Source organism: Cyanistes caeruleus, chromosome 30 (genome assembly GCF_971803275.1).
Source record: "Cyanistes caeruleus chromosome 30, bCyaCae1.hap1.1, whole genome shotgun sequence".
Taxonomy (NCBI): Eukaryota; Metazoa; Chordata; class Aves; order Passeriformes; family Paridae; genus Cyanistes; species Cyanistes caeruleus.
In genome coordinates this window covers 3046814-3066429 of record NC_141730.1, presented here as the reverse complement: position 1 = coordinate 3066429, position 19616 = coordinate 3046814, and the positions used below count along the sequence as shown (strand labels likewise).

At 59.0% G+C, this 19616-nt stretch overlaps 1 protein-coding gene across 4 annotated transcripts in view; it reads left to right on the top strand.

Moving 5' to 3' along the window:
• Positions 1-19616, top strand: part of KIRREL1 (kirre like nephrin family adhesion molecule 1) — a 48929-nt gene that overhangs the window by 15783 nt on the left and 13530 nt on the right. For all 4 annotated transcript variants that reach the window (XR_015279920.1, XR_015279921.1, XM_086866399.1 and 1 more), the window contains exons 2-8: positions 9923-10072; positions 11182-11331; positions 12375-12532; positions 13767-13917; positions 15305-15410; positions 16642-16790; positions 18471-18598. Coding sequence is in view for 2 of the 4 variants with exons in the window: in XM_086866399.1 (XP_086722525.1) it covers positions 9923-10072; positions 11182-11331; positions 12375-12532; positions 13767-13917; positions 15305-15410; positions 16642-16790; positions 18471-18598 (992 nt within the window). In the remaining 2 variants the exon portion in view is untranslated. The remainder of the gene's footprint in view (positions 1-9922; positions 10073-11181; positions 11332-12374; positions 12533-13766; positions 13918-15304; positions 15411-16641; positions 16791-18470; positions 18599-19616) is intronic.

The window sequence follows — 19616 nt, the reverse complement described above, 5'->3', positions numbered from 1 at the left end:
GTGTCACCCCAGGGTCACCCCCAGGGTCACCCCAGTGTCACCCCAGTGTCCCCAGGCCTGGGGGATTTGGGGTCCCGGGGGATTTTGGGGGTTCTGGTGCTCCCCCATTCCTGGTTTTCCTTCTCTGGATCAGGGACAGGCTGGGAGTGGCTCCTGTCACCCCGGTGTCACCCCGGTGTCACCCCAGTGTCACCCCAGGGTCACCCCCGGGGTCACCCCAGTGTCACCGCGGTGTCCCCAAGCCCGGGGGATTTGGGGTCCCGGGGGATTTTGGGGGTTCCGGTGCTCCCCCATTCCTGATTTTCCTTCTCTGGATCAGGGACAGGCTGGGAGTGGCTCCTGTCACCCCAGTGTCACCCCAGTGTCACCCCCGGGGTCACCCCGGGGTCACCCCAGTGTCACCCCAGTGTCACCCCGGGGTCACCGCGGTGTCCCCAAGCCCGGGGGATTTGGGGTCCCTGGGGATTTTGGGGGTTCTGGTGCTCCCCCATTCCTGGTTTTTCCTCTGGAGAGCGGGGACAGGCCGGGGGTGGCTCCTGTCACCCTGGTGTCACCCCAGTGTCACCCCCGGGGTCACCCCAGTGTCACCCCAGGGTCACCCCAGTGTCACCCCAGTGTCCCCAGGCCTGGGGGATTTGGGGTCCCGGGGGATTTTGGGGGTTCTGGTGCTCCCCCATTCCTGGTTTTCCTTCTCTGGATCAGGGACAGGCCGGGGGTGGCTCCAGTGTCACCCCGGTGTCACCCCAGGGTCACCCCAGTGTCACCCCGGGGTCACCGCGGTGTCCCCAGGCCTGGGGGATTTGGGGTCCCGGGGGATTTTGGGGGTGCCGGTGCTCCCCCATTCCTGGTTTTCCTTCTCTGGATCAGGGACAGGCCGGGGGTGGCTCCTGTGTCACCCCAGTGTCACCCCAGTGTCACCCCAGTGTCACCCCAGTGTCACCCCGGTGTCACCCCAGTGTCACCCCCGGGGTCACTCCCGGGGTCACCGCGGTGTCCCCAAGCCCGGGGGACAAACCCAGGATGCCCCGTGGGAGGATTTGGGGTGTTTTAGAAGGATTTTGGGGGCTCCGGTGTCCCCGTTCCCGGTTTCCCGTCTCTGTCCCTGCCCTGGGGTGACACCGGGCCCGGGAACTGGGAATGAGCTGGAACTGGTCCTGGGGGACAGGGACACAGGGACAGGGACACAGGGGACAGGGATGGGGACAGAGGGGACAGAGGGGACAGGGACACAGGGGACAGGGACGGGGACAGAGGGGACAGGGACAGGGACACAGGGGACAGGGACAGGGACAAGGACAGGGATGGGGACAGGGACACTGGGCAGGAACGGGGATGGGGACAGGACTGGGGACAGGGACAGGGGACGGGGACAGGGACACCAGACAGGAACAGGACTGGGGACGCGACTGGGGACAGGGATGGGGACAGGATTGGGGACAGGGACAAGGACAGGGACAGGACTGGGGACAGGGACAGGGATGGGGACAGGATTTGGAACAAGGCCAGGGATGGGGACAGGATTTGGGACAGGGACAGGGACAGGGACAGGGATGGGGACAGGGACAGGGACAGGGACAGGGACACGATTGGGGACAGGGCCAGGGATGGTGACAGGGACAAGGACAGGAACGGGGACAAGGACAAGGACACCGAGCAGGGACAGGGACAGGGATGGGGACAGGATTGGGGACAGGGATGGGGATGGGGACAGGGACAAGGACAGGAACAGGGATGGGGACAGGGACACGATTGGGGACAGGGACACGACTGGGGACAGTGACAGGATTGGGGACAGTGACAGGATTGGGGACAGGACTGGGGACAGGGACACGACTGGGGACAGGATTGGGGACAGGGACACGATTGGGGACAGGATTGGGGACAGGGACACGATTGGGGACAGGGATGGGGACAGGGACAGGACTGGGGACAGTGACACGATTGGGGACAGGGACAGGACTGGGGACAGGGACACGATTGGGGACAGGGACACGATTGGGGACAGGATTGGGGACAGGGATGGAGACAGGGACAGGACTGGGGACAGGGACAGGATTGGGGACAGGGACACGATTGGGGACACGATTGGGGACAGGGACACGATTGGGGACAAGGCCACCGAGCAGGAACGGGGACAGTTCGGGGCCATCCCCGGGATTGGAGCTGCGGGATTCAATTAACGAGGAATTAAGGGCTGGAATATTTAATTAATGCGGGATTAGAGGGCGGGGATTGGGACCGAAGGGGCTCGGGGACACCGGGGTGACACCGAGCGACATCGGGAGCGGGGGCCGGAATTGGCGGGAAAACGGGGGCCGGAATTCCCGGGAAAACGGGGGCTGGAATTGGCGGGAAAACGGGATGGATCCCCGGGAAAACGGGGGCCGGAATTCCCGGGAAAACGGGGGCCGGAATTCCCGGGAAAACGGGATGGATCCCCGGGAAAACGGGGGCTGGAATTGGCGGGAAAACGGGGGCCGGAATTCCCGGGAAAACGGGATGGATCCCCGGGAAAACGGGGGCCGGAATTCCCGGGAAAATGGGATGGATCCCGGGGAAAACGGCGGCCGGAATTCCAGGGAAAAGCGGGAAAGGGCTGGGAGCCATTCCCGAGCTCTCCCGGCCTCTTCCCGGGAATCCTGGCGGAGAACCGGCAGCGATTCCCCGGGAAGCGCCAAATCCCGGGAATACCGGCGGGGCCGGGGGTGCTCGGGAAGGAATCCGGGCCCGATTTCCCTCCGGGAATTCCCATCCCGGTTTTTTTTTGGGTTTCGTGTCCCCTCCCCGCGGGCGGGCTGAGCCCCAAGTCCCGAATTCCTGGATCCCAAAATAGTTCCTGGCGCCGGGAGGAGCGGGGGGGGAGCGGGGATGTGCCAGGACTCATCTCGTCTGAGCCCGGGCGGCGCGGGCCGGAATTCCCGGCGGGATGGGGGCCGGATTCCCGGGAAAACGGGGCCGGATTCCCGGGAAAACGGGGCCGGAATTCACGGCGGGATGGGGGCCGGATTCCCGGGAAAACGGGGCCGGATTCCCGGGAAAACGGGGCCGGAATTCCTGGGAAAACGGGGGCCGGAATTCCTGGGAAAACGGGGCCGGAATTCCTGGGAAAACGGGGCCGGAGTTCCCGGGAAAACGGGGGCTGGAATTCCCGGGAAAATGGGATGGATCCCCGGGAAAACGGGGCCGGAATTCCTGGGAAAACGGGGCCGGAGTTCCTGGGAAAATGGGATCCCAAATCCCCGCCGGGATGGGATCCCACATTCCCAGCACTCCACATCCCATTCCACCCCACCCCATAAATCCCAGGGATCCCATCCCATAAATCCCATGGATCCCATAAATCCCATGGATCCCACCCCATAAATCCCATGGATCCCATCCCATAAATCCCATGGATCCCATCAATCCCATGGATCCCATCCCATAAACCCCATGGATCCCATCCCATAAATCCCATGGATTCCATCCCATAAATCCCATGGATCCCATTCCATAAATCCCATGGATCCCATCCCATAAATCCCAGGGATCCCATAAATCCCATGGATCCCATAAATCCCAGGAATCCCATCCCATAAATCCCATGGATCCCATCAATCCCATGGATCCCATCCCATAAACCCCATGGATCCCATCCCATAAATCCCATGGATCCCATCCCATAAATCCCAGGGATCCCATCCCATAAATCCCAGGAATCCCATCCCATAAATCCCATGGATCCCATCCCATAAATCCCATGGATCCCATAAATCCCAGGAATCCCATCCCATAAATCCCATGGATCCCATAAATCCCAGGAATCCCACCCCATAAATCCCATGGATCCCATCAATCCCATGGATCCCACCCCATAAATCCCATGGATCCCACCCCGTAAATCCCATGGATCCCATCCCATAAATCCCATGGATCCCATAAATCCCATGGATCCCACCCCATAAATCCCATGGATCCCATAAATCCCATGGATCCCATCCTGTAAATCCCATGGATCCCATCCCATAAATCCCATGGATCCCATCCCATAAATCCCATGGATCCCATCCCGTAAATCCCATGGATCCCATCCCATAAATCCCATGGATCCCATAAATCCCATGGATCCCACCCCATAAATCCCATGGATCCCATAAATCCCATGGATCCCACCCCATAAATCCCAGGGATCCCATCCCATAAATCCCATGGATCCCATCAATCCCATGGATCCCATCCCATAAATCCCACAGATCCCATCAATCCCATGGATCCCATCCCATAAATCCCACAGATCCCATAAATCCCAGGAATCCCACCCCATAAATCCCATGGATCCCATAAATCCCATGGATCCCATCCCATAAATCCCAGGAATCCCACCCCATAAATCCCATGGATCCCATAAATCCCATGGATCCCATCCCATAAATCCCATGGATCCCACCCCATAAATCCCATGGATCCCATCCCATAAATCCCATGGATCCCATCCCATAAATCCCAGGGATCCCATCCCATAAATCCCAGGGATCCCATCCCATAAATCCCAGGGATCCCATCCCATAAATCCCAGGGATCCCATCCCATAAATCCCATGGATCCCATCCCATAAATCCCATGGATCCCATCCCATAAATCCCATGGATCCCATCCCATAAATTCTAGGGATCCCACTCCATGGATCCCACCCCATAAATCCCATGGATCCCATAAATCCCATCCCATAAATCCCATGGATCCCATCCCATAAATCCCAGGAATCCCATCCTATAAATCCCATGGATCCTATAAATCCCATCCCATAAATCCCATGGATCCCATCCCATAAATCCCATGGATCCCACCCCATAAATCCCATGGATCCCATAAATCCCACCCCATAAATCCCATGGATTCTATCCCATAAATCCCATGGATCCCATCCCGTAAATCCCATGGATCCCATCCCGTAAATCCCATGGATCCCATCCCATAAATCCCATGGATCCCATCCCATAAATCCCATGGATCCCAGCCCATAAATCCCATGGATTCCACCCCATAAATCCCATGGATCCTATAAATCCCATCCCATAAATCCCATGGATCCCATCCCATAAATCCCATGGATCCCATCCCATAAATCCCATGGATCCCAGCCCATAAATCCCATGGATCCCATCCCATAAATCCCATGGATCCCATCCCATAAATCCCAGGGATCCCATAAATCCCATCCCATAAATCCCACCCCATCAATCCCAGGGATCCCACCCCATAAATCCTATGGATCCCATCCCATAAATCCCATGGATCCCACCCCATAAATCCCATGGATCCCATCCCATAAATCCCAGGGATCCCATCCCATAAATCCCATGGAAAAGGGGGAAAAATGAGGAGAAAAAGGGGAGGAAAAGTGGGGTAAAAAAGGGAGGAAAAATGGGGAAAAATGAAGGGGGAAAAGGAGGGAAAAGGGAAAAAAGGGGGGGGGAAATGGGAAAAAAAGAGGGGAAAAAATGGGGAAAAATGAGGGCAAAAAATTGGGAAAATTAGGCATAAAAAAAATAGGGAAAAAATGGGGAAAAAATGGGAAAAAAAGGGGAAAAAGGAGGGAAAAAGGGACATGGAGGGGACACGGGGGACATTTTTCCCTCAATTTTCCCCAAATCCCGGTGCCATTCCCGGTTGGGCCGGTGCCATCCCAGGGACCATTTTCCCCTGGATTTCCCCCAAATTCCGACTCCCATTTTCCCCGGAATTTCCCCCAAATCCCGGTGCCCATTTCCCCAAATCCCAATGCCCATTTTCCCGGGATTTCCCCCAAATCCCAATGCCCATTTTCCCGGGATTTCCCCCAAATCCCAATGCCCATTTTTCCCTGGATTTCCCCAAATCCCGGCTCCCATTTTCCCTGGATTCCCCCAAATCCCGGTGCCCATTTCCCCGGAATTTCCCCCAAATCCCGGTGCCCATTCCCCCAAATCCCGACTCCCATTTTCCCGGGATTTCCCCCAAATCCCGACTCCCATTCCCCCAAATCCCAATGCCCATTTTCCCTGGATTCCCCCAAATCCCGACTCCCATTTTCCCCTGGATTTCCCCCAAATCCCAGTGCCCATTTTCCCCTGGATTTCCCCCAAATCCCGACTCCCATTTTTCCCTGGATTCCCCCAAATCCCAGTGCCCATTTTCCCTGGATTCCCCCAAATCCCGACTCCCATTTTCCCGGAATTTCCCTCAAATCCCGGTGCCCATTTCCCCAAATCCCAATGCCCATTTTTCCCTGGATTCCCCCAAATCCCAGTGCCCATTTTCCCGGAATTTCCCCCAAATCCCAACTCCCATTTTTCCCTGGATTTCCCCCAAATCCCAATGCCCATTTTCCCCTGGATTTCCCCCAAATCCCGGTGCCCATTCCCCCAAATCCCGACTCCCATTTTCCCCGGAATTTCCCCCAAATCCCGGTGCCCATTTCCCCGGAATTTCCCCCAAATCCCAGTGCCCATTTCCCCAAATCCCAATGCCCATTTTTCCCTGGATTCCCCCAAATCCCGGCTCCCATTTTCCCGGATTCCCCCAAATCCCAATGCCCATTTCCCCAAATCCCGACTCGCGTTTTCCCGGATTTCCCCCAAATCCCGACTCCCATTTTCCCGGATTTCCCCCAAATCCCGGTGCCCATTTTCCCCGGAATTTCTCCCAAATCCCGGTGCCCATTTCCCCAAATCCCGGTGCCCATTTTCCCCGGAATTTCCCCCAAATCCCGACTCCCATTTTCCCCGGAATTTCCCCCAAATCCCGGTGCCCATTCCCCCAAATCCCAATGCCCATTTTCCCTGAATTTCCCCCAAATCCCGGTGCCCATTTTCCCCGGAATTTCCCCCAAATCCCGCTGCCACCGCCGCCCGCCTTCCCCCCTCTCCCGTCCCGTTTTTCCTCCCCCTTTTCCCGGCTCTGATCTTCCCTCCCCGCTCCCCCTCTCCCGGCACCTTTCCCTCTTTGATCTCCCGCTCCGCTTTTTGATTCCCCGCTTTATTTTATTTTTATTATTCCCCATCCCCGGCTCCATCCCCTCCTCTCCATCCCCCGCTTTCCTCCCTTCATCTTTTTCCCAAAAAAAAAAATAAAATTGGGATTCCCGCATCCCCCTGCGCTCCTGCCCGGGCGGGGGTGGCGCGGGGACAGCCCAGGAGCGGTGGCTGTCCCCAAATCGGGACACGAGGCTGGCGGGGCCTCGTCCCGGGGTTTATTCCGGGGGATCCCCGGGGATCCTGGAGGGATCTGTTCCGGGGATCTGGGGGTGTTTGATCCTGGGGATTCCTGGATTCCATCCCGGGGATCCTGGGGTGATCCGTTCCAGGGATCTGGGGCTGTTTGATCCCGGGGATCCCTGGATTCCATCCCGGGGATTCCTGGATTTCCCCATCCCATGGATCCTGGAGGGATCCGTTCTGGGGATCTGGGGGTGTTTGATCCCGGGGATTCCTGGATTCCATCCCGGGGATTCCTGGATTTCCCCATCCCGGGGATTCCTGGATTCCATCCCGGGGATCCTGAGGATCCTGGGGTGATCCGTTCCGGGGATCTGGGGGTGTTTGATCCCGGGGATTCCTGGATTCCATCCCGGGGATCCTGGGGTGATCCGTTCCAGGGATTTGGGGGTGTTTGATCCCGGGGATTCCCAGATTTCGCCATCCCGGGGATCCTGGAGGGATCCGTTCCGGGGATCTGGGGGTGTTTGATCCCGGGGATCCTGGATTCCATCCCGGGGATCCCGAGGATCGTGGGATGCTCCATCCCAGGGATCTGGGGGTGTTTGATCCCGGGGATTCCTGGATTCCATCCCGGGGATCCTGAGGATCCTGGGGTGATCCGTTCCGGGGATTTGGGGGTGTTTGATCCTGGGGATTCCTGGATTTCCCCATCCCGGGGATCCTGGAGGGATCCGTTCTGGGGATTTGGGGGTGTTTGATCCCGGGAATTCCCGGATTCCCCATCCCGGGGATCTGGGGCTGTTTTATCCCGGGAATTCCCGGATTCCATCCCGGGGATTTGGGGCTGTTTTATCCCGGGAATTCCTGGATTCCCCGGGTGTTTTATCCCGGGAATTCCCGGATTCCATCCCGGGGATCTGGGGCTGTTTTATCCCGGGAATTCCCGGATTCCATCCCGGGGACCCTGCGATGCCGGGGCGAGGACTGGACACCCCCAGTCGGGGATTTTGGGGGGATTTTGGGAACCGCCGGCGGTTTTATTTTCGGGATCCTGCGGGATTTCCCGGGATTCGGTGATCCCGAGCTGCGCCGCATTCCCGGAAATAAAAACAACCCCAAAACCCCGAAATTCCCGGGATTTGAGGAGGGAGAAGCGGCCGCGCCCCTTTTCCCGGGGGTCCCGCTCCCCATTCCCTGCTCCGGGGCGCATTCCAAGCGCTCCCCCCGCCCCCGATCCCGCTCGATTCCGCGTGACGCCGGGATCGACCACCGGGATCGACCCCGGCATCGATCCCGGGAGCGGCGGGGCCCGGCTTGGGGGGGTCCCGGGGAGCTCCGGGGGGATCCTGGGGGGGTCCCGGGGAGCTCCGGGGGGATCCTGAGGGGATCCCGGGGAGCTCCGGGGGGATCCTGAGGGGGTCCTGGGTAGCTCCAGATCCTGGGGGGGTCCCGGGATTTTGGGCAGTTCCGGGGGGATCCTGAGCAGATCCAGGGGGAACCGGGGCAGCTCTTGGGGATCCGGGGGGATCTCAGGGGGATCCAGGGGGTCCCGGGATGGCGGGCTGTGCCGGGGTGACCATGGGGTGTGACCATGGGGTGTGACCATGGGGTGTGACCATGGGGTGACCGTGGGGTGTGACCATGGGATGTGACAGTGGGGTGACCATGGGGTGTGACAGTGGGGTGTGACCGTGGGGTGACCGTGGGGTGTGCCCATGGGGTGACCGTGGGGTGTGACCATGGGGTGACCGTGGGGTGACCATGGGGTGACCATGGGGTGACCATGGGGTGCCATGGGGTGACCGTGGGGTGACCATGGTGTGACCATGGGGTGACCGTGGGGTGTGACCATGGGGTGACCGTGGGGTGACCATGGGGTGACCATGGGGTGACCATGGTGTCCCATGGGGTGTGACCATGGGGTGACCATGGGGTGTGACCATGGTGTGACCATGGTGTGACCATGCGGTGCCATGGGGTGCCATGGGGTGTGACCATGGTGTGACCATGGGGTGTGACCATGGGGTGTGACCATGGTGTGACCATGGTGTGACCATGCGGTGCCATGGTGTGCCATGGTGTGTGACCATGGTGTGACCATGGGGTGTGACCATGGGGTGTGACCATGGTGTGACCATGGTGTGACCATGGGGTGCCATGGTGTGCCGGTGGTGTGTAACCGCGGTGTCCCATGGTGTGCCATGGTGTCCCATGGTGTGCCATGGTGTGCCATGGGGTGTGACCGTGGGGTGTGACCGTGGGGTGTAACCGCGGTGTCCCTTGGTGTGCCATGGTGTGCCATGGTGTGACAGTGGGGTGTAACCGCGGTGTCCCATGGTGTGCCATGGTGTGACAGTGGGGTGTGACAGTGGGGTGTGACAGTGGGGTGTGACAGTGGGGTGTAACCGCGGTGTCCCTTGGTGTGCCATGGTGTGCCATGGTGTGACAGTGGGGTGTAACCGCGGTGTCCCATGGTGTCCCATGGTGTGCCATGGTGTGACCATGGTGTGACCGTGGGGTGACCATGGGGTGTAAGTGCGGTGTGCCATGGTGTGCCATGGTGTGCCATGGTGTGACAGTGGGGTGTGACCGTGGGGTGTAACCGCGGTGTCCCATGGTGTGCCATGGTGTGACCATGGTGTGACCGTGGGGTGACCATGGGGTGTAACCGCGGTGTCCCATGGTGTGCCATGGTGTGCCATGGTGTGCCGGTGGTGTGTAACCGCGGTGCCGGTGCGGTGCAGCGGTGCAGACGCGTTTCGTGGAGGAGCCCGAGGACCAGACGGTGGTGGCCGGGCAGAGAATCGTCCTGTCCTGCGTGGTGCTCAACTACTCCGGCATCGTGCAATGGACCAAGGACGGGCTGGCCCTGGGCATGGGGCAGGGCCTGAAAGGTACTGGGGGGCTCGGGGGGCTTTGGGGGGCTCTGGGGGGCAGGGGGGGATTGGGGGGCTCTGGGGGGCAGGGGGGGATTGGGGGGCTCTGGGGGGCAGGGCCTGAAAGGTACCGGGGGGCTTGGGGGGGGATTGGGGGGCTCTGGGGGGCTCAAAGGGACCAGGAACAGGGGGGCTTTGGGGACATTGTGGGGCAGGGGGGGCTCTGGGGGGGCTCAAAGGGACCAGGAACAGGGGGGGCTTTGGGGGCTCTGTGGGGCAGGGGGGGATCAGGGGGTGTCACCACACACAGGGGTCCCGCTGTGGGATTGGAGTGTCCCTGTGGGTCCAGGGTGTCCCCACAGCCCGGTGACAGCGCTGTCCCCATGGGTCTGGGCTGTCCCCATTCCCGGTGACACAGCACTGTCCCCATGGCCGGTGACACGGCGCTGTCCCAGTCCCGGTGACACAGCACTGTCCCATTCCCGGTGACACGGCGCTGTCCCCATGGCTCTGCGCTGTCCCAGTCCCGGTGACACGGCGCTGTCCCCATTCCCGGTGACACGGCGCTGTCCCCATGGCTCTGCACTGTCCCAGTCGCGGTGACACGGCACTGTCCCCATTCCCGGTGACACAGCGCTGTCCCCATGGCCGGTGACACGGCGCTGTCCCAGTCCCGGTGACACAGCACCATCCCCATTCCCGGTGACACGGCGCTGTCCCAGTCCCGGTGACACGGCGCTGTCCCCATGGCCAGTGACACGGCACTGTCCCAGTCCCGGTGACACAGCACCATCCCCATTCCCGGTGACACGGCGCTGTCCCCATGGCCGGTGACACGGCGCTGTCCCAGTCCCGGTGACACGGCGCTGTCCCCAGTCCCGGTGACACAGCACTGTCCCCAGTCCCGGTGACACAGCACTGTCCCAGTCCCGGTGACACGGCGCTGTCCCCGTGTGTCCGTGCTGTCCCAGTCCCGGTGACACAGCACTGTCCCAGTCCCGGTGACACAGCACTGTCCCCATTCCCGGTGACACGGCACTGTCCCAGTCCCGGTGACACAGCACTGTCCCCATGGCCGGTGACACAGCACTGTCCCCAGTCCCGGTGACACGGCGCTGTCCCCGCAGCGTGGCCGCGGTACCGCGTGCTGGGCGCGGCCGAGTCGGGCCAGTACAACCTGGAGATCCGCGACGCCGAGCTCTCCGATGACGCCGTCTACGAGTGCCAGGCCACCGAGGCCGCGCTGCGCTCGCGCCGCGCCAAGCTCACCGTGCTCAGTGAGGGCTGGCCCCCGTCACCGCCGTCCCCAGGGTCCCCGCGGGGTCCCCAGTGTCCCCAATGTCCCACAGGGTCCCCAGTGTCCCATTCCTGGTGTCCCCAGTGTCCCCATGGGGTCCCCAGTGTCCCCAATGTCCCACAGGGTCCCCAGTGTCCCATTCCTGGTGTCCCCAGTGTCCCCAGTGTCCCATTCCTGGTGTCCCCAGTGTCCCCACGGGGTCCCCAGTGTCCCCTTCCCATTCCTGGTGTCCCCAGTGTCCCCACGGGGTCCCCAGTGTCCCCAATGTCCCACAGGGTCCCCAGTGTCCCCTTCCCATTCCTGGTGTCCCCAATGTCCCACAGGGTCCCACAGGGTCCCACAGGGTCCCCAATGTCCCCACGGGGCCCCCAATGTCCCCAGTGTCCCCTTCCCCATTCCTGGTGTCCCCCATGTCCCACAGTGTCCCCAGTGTCCCCAATGTCCCCTGCCACCTCCATGAGGAAAATCCCCATTTCCCACCCCAAAAATCCCCATTTTTTACTATAGAAAAATCCTCATTTCCCACCCCAAACCCCCCACCCCAAATCCCCCTTTCCCACCCCAAATCCCCCACCCCAAACCCCCCACCCCAAATCCCCATTTCCCACCCCAAATCCCTCACCCCAAACCCCCCATTTCAGATCCCCCTTTCCCACCTCAAATCCCTCACCCCAAATCCCCATTTCCCACCCCAAATCCCCCACCCCAAATCCCCCTTTCCAACCCCAAAAATCCCCATTTTTTACTATAGAAAAATCCTCATTTCCCACCCCAATTTCCCCACCCCAAACCCCCCATTTCAGATCCCCATTTCCCACCCCAAACCCCCCACCCCAAATCCCCCTTTCCCACCCCAAATCCCCCACCCCAAATCCCCCTTTCCCACCCCAAACCCCCCATTTCAGATCCCCCTTTCCCACCCCAAATCCCCATTTCCCACCCCAATTTCCCCACCCCAAACCCCCTTTCCCACCCCAAACCCCCCATTTCGTGTCCCCACTGTCCCCTCTGTCCCCTCCCCAGTCCCCCCCGAGGACCCCACCATCGACGGCGCCCCCGAGATCCTGCTGCGGGCGGGGACCCCCTACAACCTGACGTGCCGCGCGCGCAGCGCCAAACCCGCCGCCAGCATCGCCTGGTTCCGCGACGGGCTGCAGCAGGACGGGGCTGTCACCAGCACGGTACGGCTGTCCCCACGGTGTCCCCAAAGTGTCACTGTGTCCCCTGTGTCCCCTGTGTCCTGTCCCCTGTGTCCCCTGTGTCCCATGACCACCATGGCCGGGTTCTGTGCTGGGCTGCAGCAGGACGGGGCTGTCACCAGCACGGTACGGCTGTCCCCACGGTGTCCCCAAAGTGTCACTGTGTCCCCTGTGTCCCCTGTGTCCTGTCCCCTGTGTCCTATGGCCGGGTTCTGTGCTGGGCTGCAGCAGGACGGGGCTGTCACCAGCACGGTACGGCTGTCCCCAGAGTGTCCCCAGAGTGTCACTGTGTCCCCTGTGTCCCCTGTGTCCTGTCCCCTGTGTCCCCTGTGTCCCATGACCACCATGGCCTGGTTCTGTGCTGGGCTGCAGCAGGACGGGGCTGTCACCAGCACGGTACGGCTGTCCCCAGAGTGTCACCGTGTCCCCAGAGTGTCCCCAATGTCCCCAATGTCCCCGCTGTCCCCGCTGTCCCCAATGTCCCCAATGTCCACAATGTCCACAATGTCCACAATGTCCCTGTTGTCCCCAGTGACCCCACTGTCCCCAATGCCCCCAGTGTCCCCAATGTCCCCAGTGTCCCCAATGTCCCCAGTGTCCCCAGTGTCCCCAATGCCCCCGATGTCCCCAATGTCCCCAATGCCCCCAATGTCCCCGCTGTCCCCGCTGTCCCCAATGTCCCCAGTGTCCCCGCTGTCCCCACTGTCCCCAATGTCCCCACTGTCCCCAATGTCCCCAATGTCCTCGCTGTCCCCGCTGTCCCCAATGTCCCCAATGTCCCTGCTGTCCCCAATGTCCCCGCTGTCCCCACTGTCCCCGCTGCCCCCAATGTCCCCGCTGTCCCCAATGTCCCCAGTGTCCCCAATGTCCCCAATGCCCCCAATGTCCCCAATGTCCCCACTGTCCCCAATGCCCCCAATGTCCCCAGTGTCCCTGCTGTCCCCAATGTCCCCGCTGTCCCCGCTGTCCCCAATGTCCCCGCTGTCCCCAATGTCCCCAATGTCCCTAATGTCCCCAGTGTCCCCAATGTCCCCGCTGTCCCCGATGTCCCCACTGTCCCCAGTGTCCCCGCTGTCCCCGCTGTCCCCAATGTCCCCAGTGTCCCCAATGTCCCCAATGCCCCCAATGTCCCCAATGTCCCCAGTGTCCCCGCTGTCCCCAATGTCCCCGCTGTCCCCGCTGTCCCCAATGTCCCCGCTGTCCCCGCTGGCCGCAGGAGGTGCTGGCCGACGGCAAGCGCGAGACCACCACCAGCCTGCTGCCCATCAACCCCTCGGACGTGGACATCGGCCGCGTCTTCTCCTGCCGCAGCTCCAACGAGGCCGTGCCGGCCGGCAAGGAGACGTCCGTCCGCCTCAACGTGCACCGTGAGCGCCCGCGGGGACACCGGGGACACCGCGGGGACACCGCGGGGACGGGGAGATGGATGGGGGGGTTTTTTTGGGATTTTTTTGGGGATTTTTTGGGGGTTTTTTGGGGTTTTTTGGCGGTTTTTTGGGGTTTTTTGGGGGTTTTTTTGGGGACTTTTTGGGGGTTTTTTGGGGTTTTTTGGGATTTTTGGAGGTGTCTTTTTGGGATTTTTTGGGGTTTTTTGGGGGGTTTTTTGGGATTTTTGGGGGTTTTTTGGGTTTTTTTGTGGTTTTTTTGTGCGGTTTTTGGGGGTTTTTTGGGGTTTTTTGGGGGATATTTTGGGGTTTTTTTGGGTTTTTTTGGGGGGTTTTTTGTGCGGTTTTTGGGGGTTTTTTGGGGTTTTTTGGGGTTTTTGGGGGGTTTTTCTGGGGTTTTTTTGGGGTTTTTTTGGGGTTTTTTGGGGATTTTTTGGGGTTTTTTTTTGATTTTTTGGGGGGTTTTTTGGGGTTTTTTTGTGGGTTTTTTGGGGTTTTTGGGGGTTTTTTGGGGTTTTTTTGGTGGGTTTTTTGGGGATTTTTTGGGGTTTTTTGGGGGTTTTTTGGGGTTTTTTTGGGGGGTTTTTTGGGATTTTTTGGGGGTTTTTTGGGGTTTTTTTGGGTTTTTTTGGGTTGTTTTTGGGGGTTTTTTTGGGGGGTTTTTGGGGGGTTTTTTGGGGGTTTTTTTGGGGGTTTTTTGGAGGGTTTTTGGGGTTTTGGAGGGTTTTTGGGGGGGCGTTTCTGGGATTTTTTTGCTGGTTTTCAGTGTTTTTGGGGATTTTTGGGGTTTTTTTGCGGTTTTTTTTGCGTTTTTTGGGGGTTTTGGAGGGGTTTTTTAGGGGAGGGTTTCTGGGGTTTTTTTCAAGTTTTTCATGGTTTTTGGGAGGTTTTTTGGGGGGTTTTTTGGGAGGTTTTTTGGGGTTTTTTTGGGGGTGTTTTTCGGGGGTTTTTTTGGGGGGTTTTTTTTGGGCAGTTTTGGGGGATTTTTTGAGATTTTTTTTACATTCTTGGGTGGTTTTTTGAGGGTTTTTTGTGGATTTTTGGGGGCGTTTTTTGGGGTTTTTTTTGGGATTTTCGGGCGGGTTTTTGGGGGTCTGGGGTGTGGCAGATGGAGGAAGAGGAGGAGTAAGTAAAAGAGGACGGGGAGGAAGACGAGGAGGAGAAGGAGGATGAGGAGGAAGAGGAAGAAGAAGGAAAAGAGGAGGAAGAAGAGGAAGAGGAGGGGGAAGAAGAAGGAAAAGAGAAAAAAGGGGAAGAGGAAGAAGAGGAAGAGAGAGGAGGAGGAAGAGGAGGAGGAGGAAGCAGGGCCGGGACTGGGTGGACCCCTGGGTGTCACCCCGGTGACCCCGTGGTGGCCCTGTCCCCACAGATCCCCCCACGGTCACCCTGTCCATCCAGCCCCAGACGGTGCAGGAGGGAGAGAGGGTCGTGTTCACCTGCATGGCCACGGCCAACCCCGAGATCAAGGGATACAGGTGGGCCCCGAAATCCCCGGGTTTGGGGTCAAACGAGACCCCTGAATGTCCCTGTTCCCAAAATCCCTGGGATTGGGGTCAAACGGGACCCCTGAACCTCCCTGGTCCCAAAATCCCTGGGATTGGGGTCAAACGGGATCCCTGAACCTCCCTGGTCCCAAAATCCCCGGGTTTGGGGTCAAACGGGACCCCTGAACCTCCCTGTTCCCAAAATCCCCAAAATCCCCGGGTTTGGGGTCAAACGGGATCCCTGAACCTCCCTGTTCCCAAAATCCCCGGGTTTGGGGTCAAACGGGACCCCTGAACCTCCCTTTTTCCCAAAATACCTGGAATTGGGGTCAAACGGGATCTCTGAATGTCCCAAAATCCCCGAAATCCCTGGGATTGGGGTCAAACGGGATCCCTGAATGTCCCTGTTCCCAAAATCCCCGGGATTGGGGTCAAACGAGACCCCTGAACCTCCCTGTTCCCAAAATCCCCGAAATCCCCGGGATTGGGGTCAAACGGGACCCCTGAACCTCCCTGGTCCCAAAATCCCCGGGATTGGGGTCAAACGAGACCCCTGAACCTCCCTGTTCCCAAAATCCCCTGGGATTGGGATTGGGACTGGGATTCGGACTCAGATTGGAATTGGGATTGGGTTTGGGATTGGAAAATGGGATTGGGGTCAGTTGGGGCCACCAAATGTCCCCAGCTTAGCTCTGTGTCCCCTCCCCTTCCCAAAATCCCCGGGATTGGGATTGGGACTCGGGATTGGGGCTGGGATTGGGGCTGGGATTCAGATTGGGGAGTGATTGAGAATTGGGATCGGGATTTGGGATCGGGATTCGGGATGGGGATCAGGATTTAGGATCAGGGATTGGGGTCCCACGGTGTCCCCGAATGTCCCCAGGTGGGCCAAAGGGAGGAAGTGGTTGGGAATTAGGAGCGGGATTGGGATTTCTGATCGGGATTGGGATTCGGGATCGGGATTGGGATTCGGGATCGGGATCATTATTTAGGATCGGGATCGGGAATTGGGATCGGGATTTCGGATGGGGATGGGGGTCCCACGGTGTCCCCGGCTGTCCCCAGGTGGGCCAAAGGGAGGAAGTGATTGGGAATTAGGAGCGGGATTGGGATTCGGGATCGGGATTGGGATTCGGGATCGGGATCGGGATTCGGGATCGGGAATTGGGATTGGGATTTCGGATGGGGGTGGGGGTCCCACGGTGTCCCCGGCTGTCCCCAGGTGGGCCAAAGGGGGGGTGATCATCGAGGAGGCCAAGGAGAACAGGTACGACACGCAGGTGGATTACACCTTCTTCACCGAGCCCGTGTCCTGCGAGGTGCACAACGACATCGGCAGCACCAACGTCAGCACCCTGGTGGATGTCCACTGTGAGCCACCCCAAACCCAGCCCCACACCCCCAAACCCGGCCCCAGAGCCCCAAAACTGACCCCAGAGCCCCAAAACTGACCCCAGAGCCCCAAACCCGGCCCCAGAGCCCCAAAACTGACCCCAGAGCCCCAAACCCGGCCCCAGAGCCCCAAACCCGGCCCCAGAGCCCCAAAACTGACCCCAGAGCCCCAAACCCGGCCCCAGAGCCCCAAAACTGACCCCAGAGCCCCAAAACTGACCCCAGAGCCCCAAACCCGGCCCCAGAGCCCCAAAACTGACCCCAGAGCCCCAAAACTGACCCCAAATCCCCAAAACTGACCCCAGAGCCCCAAAACTGACCCCAAATCCCCAAAACTGACCCCAAAGCCCCAAACCTGGCCCCAGAGCCCCAAACCTGGCCCCAAATCCCCAAAGCTGACCCCAGATCCTCAAATCTGGCCCCAAATCCCCAAACTGACCCCAAATCCTCAAACCTGGCCCCAAATCCTCAAACCCGACCCCAAATCCTCTTCCTCAGGCAAAATCCCCTTCCTATTCTAAAATCCCCTTCCCCAGCCTGAAATCCCCATCCCAAAATCCTGAGCCCCAAAATCCCCATCCCCAAAATCCCCACCCCAAATTTCCCATCCCGAAATCCCCATCACAAAATCCCCATCCCAAAATCCCCATTCCAAAATCCCAAAACCCCCACCCCGAAATCCCAAAATCCCCATCCCCAAAGTCCCCATCCTGAAATCCCGAAATCCCCATCCCTTAAATCCCAAAATCCCCATCCCAAAATCCCAAATTCCCCATCCCAAATTCCCCATCCCAAAATCCCAAATTCCCCATCCCGGAATCCGCATCCTGAAATCCCAAAATCCCCATCCCTTAAATCCCAAAATCCCCATCCCAAATTCCCCATCCCTTAAATCCCAAAATCCCCATCCCTTAAATCCCAAAATCCCCATCCCCAAAACCCCCATCCCAGAACCCCAAAATCCCCATCCCGAAATCCCAAATTCCCCATCCCCAAAACCCCCATCCTGGAATCCCGAAATCCTCCATCCCAAAATCCCGAAATCCCAAAACCCCCATCCCGAAATCCCAATTTCCCCATCCCGGAATCCCAAATTCCCCATCCCGGAATCCCCATCCTGAAATCCCAAAATCCCCATCCCTTAAATCCCAAAATCCCCATCCCAAATTCCCCATCCCGAAATCCCAAAATCCCCATCCCGAAATCCCAAATTCCCCATCCCAAAATCCCCATCCCAAAATCCCAAAATCCCAAAATCCCCATCCCAGAACCCCGAAATCCCCATCCCGAAATCCCAAATTCCCCATCCCAAAATCCCAAATTCCCCATCCCCAAAACCCCCATCCCAGAATCCCAAATTCCCCATCCCAAAAACCCAAATTCCCCATCCCAAAATCCCAAATTCCCCATCCCAAAATCCCAAATTCCCCATCCCCAAAACCCCCATCCCTTAAATCCCAAAATCCCCATCCCAAAATCCCAAATTCCCCATCCCAAAAATCCCAAAACCCCCATCCCCAAAACCCCCATCCCAGAATCCCAAATTCCCCATCCCGAAATCCCGAAACCCCCATCCCAGAACCCCGAAATCCCGAATCCCCCACCCCGGAATCCCAAATTCCCCGTTCCCGAGCCGTTTTCCCGGATTTCCCCGGGCAGTCGCCCCCCGGATCGTGGTGGACCCCAAGCCCACGGTGACCGACATCGGCTCCGACGTCACCCTCACCTGCGTCTGGTCCGGGAACCCCCCGCTCACCCTCACCTGGACCAAGAAGGAATCCAACATGGTGGGAGCCCCTTCCGGGGCGTTCCGGAACCTTCCCGACCCCCTCGGGATCCCCCTGGGCGTGGGATTTGGGATTGGGGTCAAAGGCGGTCCCCAAATGTCCCCAAATGTCCCCAAATGTCCCCATTGTGGCTCTGTGTTCGCTCCCCAAAAGTCGCTGGGAATTGGGATTGGGATTTGGGATTTGGGATTTGGGATTTGGGAGTTGGGATTTGGGATTTGGGATTTGGGATTTGGGAGTTGGGATTTGGGATTTGGGATTTGGATATTTTGATTGGATTTGGTTTGGAATTGGGATTTGGGATTGGGGTTAAAGGCGGTCCCCAAATGTCCCCAAATGTCCCCAAATGTCCCCAAATGTCCCTAAATGTCCCCATTGTGGCTCTGTGTTCGCTCCCCAAAACTCGCTGGGAATTGGGATTGGGATTTGGGATTTGGGAGTTGGGAGTTGGGAGTTGGGAGTTGGATATTTTGATTGGATTTGGTTTGGAATTGGGATTTGGGATTGGGGTCAAAGGCAGCCCCTAAATGTCCCCAAATGTCCCTAAATGTCTTTGATGTTCCCAGCCGTCCTGGATGTCCCCAAATGTCCCTTGATGCCCCCAATGTCCCCGGTGTCCCCAATGTCCCCAATGTCCCCAATGTCCCCAATGCCCCCGATGTCCCCACTGTCCCCAATGTCCCCAATGTCCCCGATGCCCCCGATGTCCCCAATGTCCCCAACCATCCCCAACATCCCCAATGTCCCCGATGTCCCCGGTGTCCCCAACGTCCCCGATGTCCCCAACCATCCCCAATGTCCCCGATGTCCCCAATGCCCCCAATGTCCCCGATGCCCCCGATGTCCCCAATGTCCCCGATGTCCCCAACGTCCCTGATGTCCCCAATGTCCCCAATGCCCCCGATGTCCCCAGTGTCCCCAATGTCCCCAATGCCCCCGATGTCCCCAGTGTCCCCAATGTCCCCAATGTCCCCAACGTCCCCAACGTCCCCAGTGTCCCCAGTGTCCCCAATGTCCC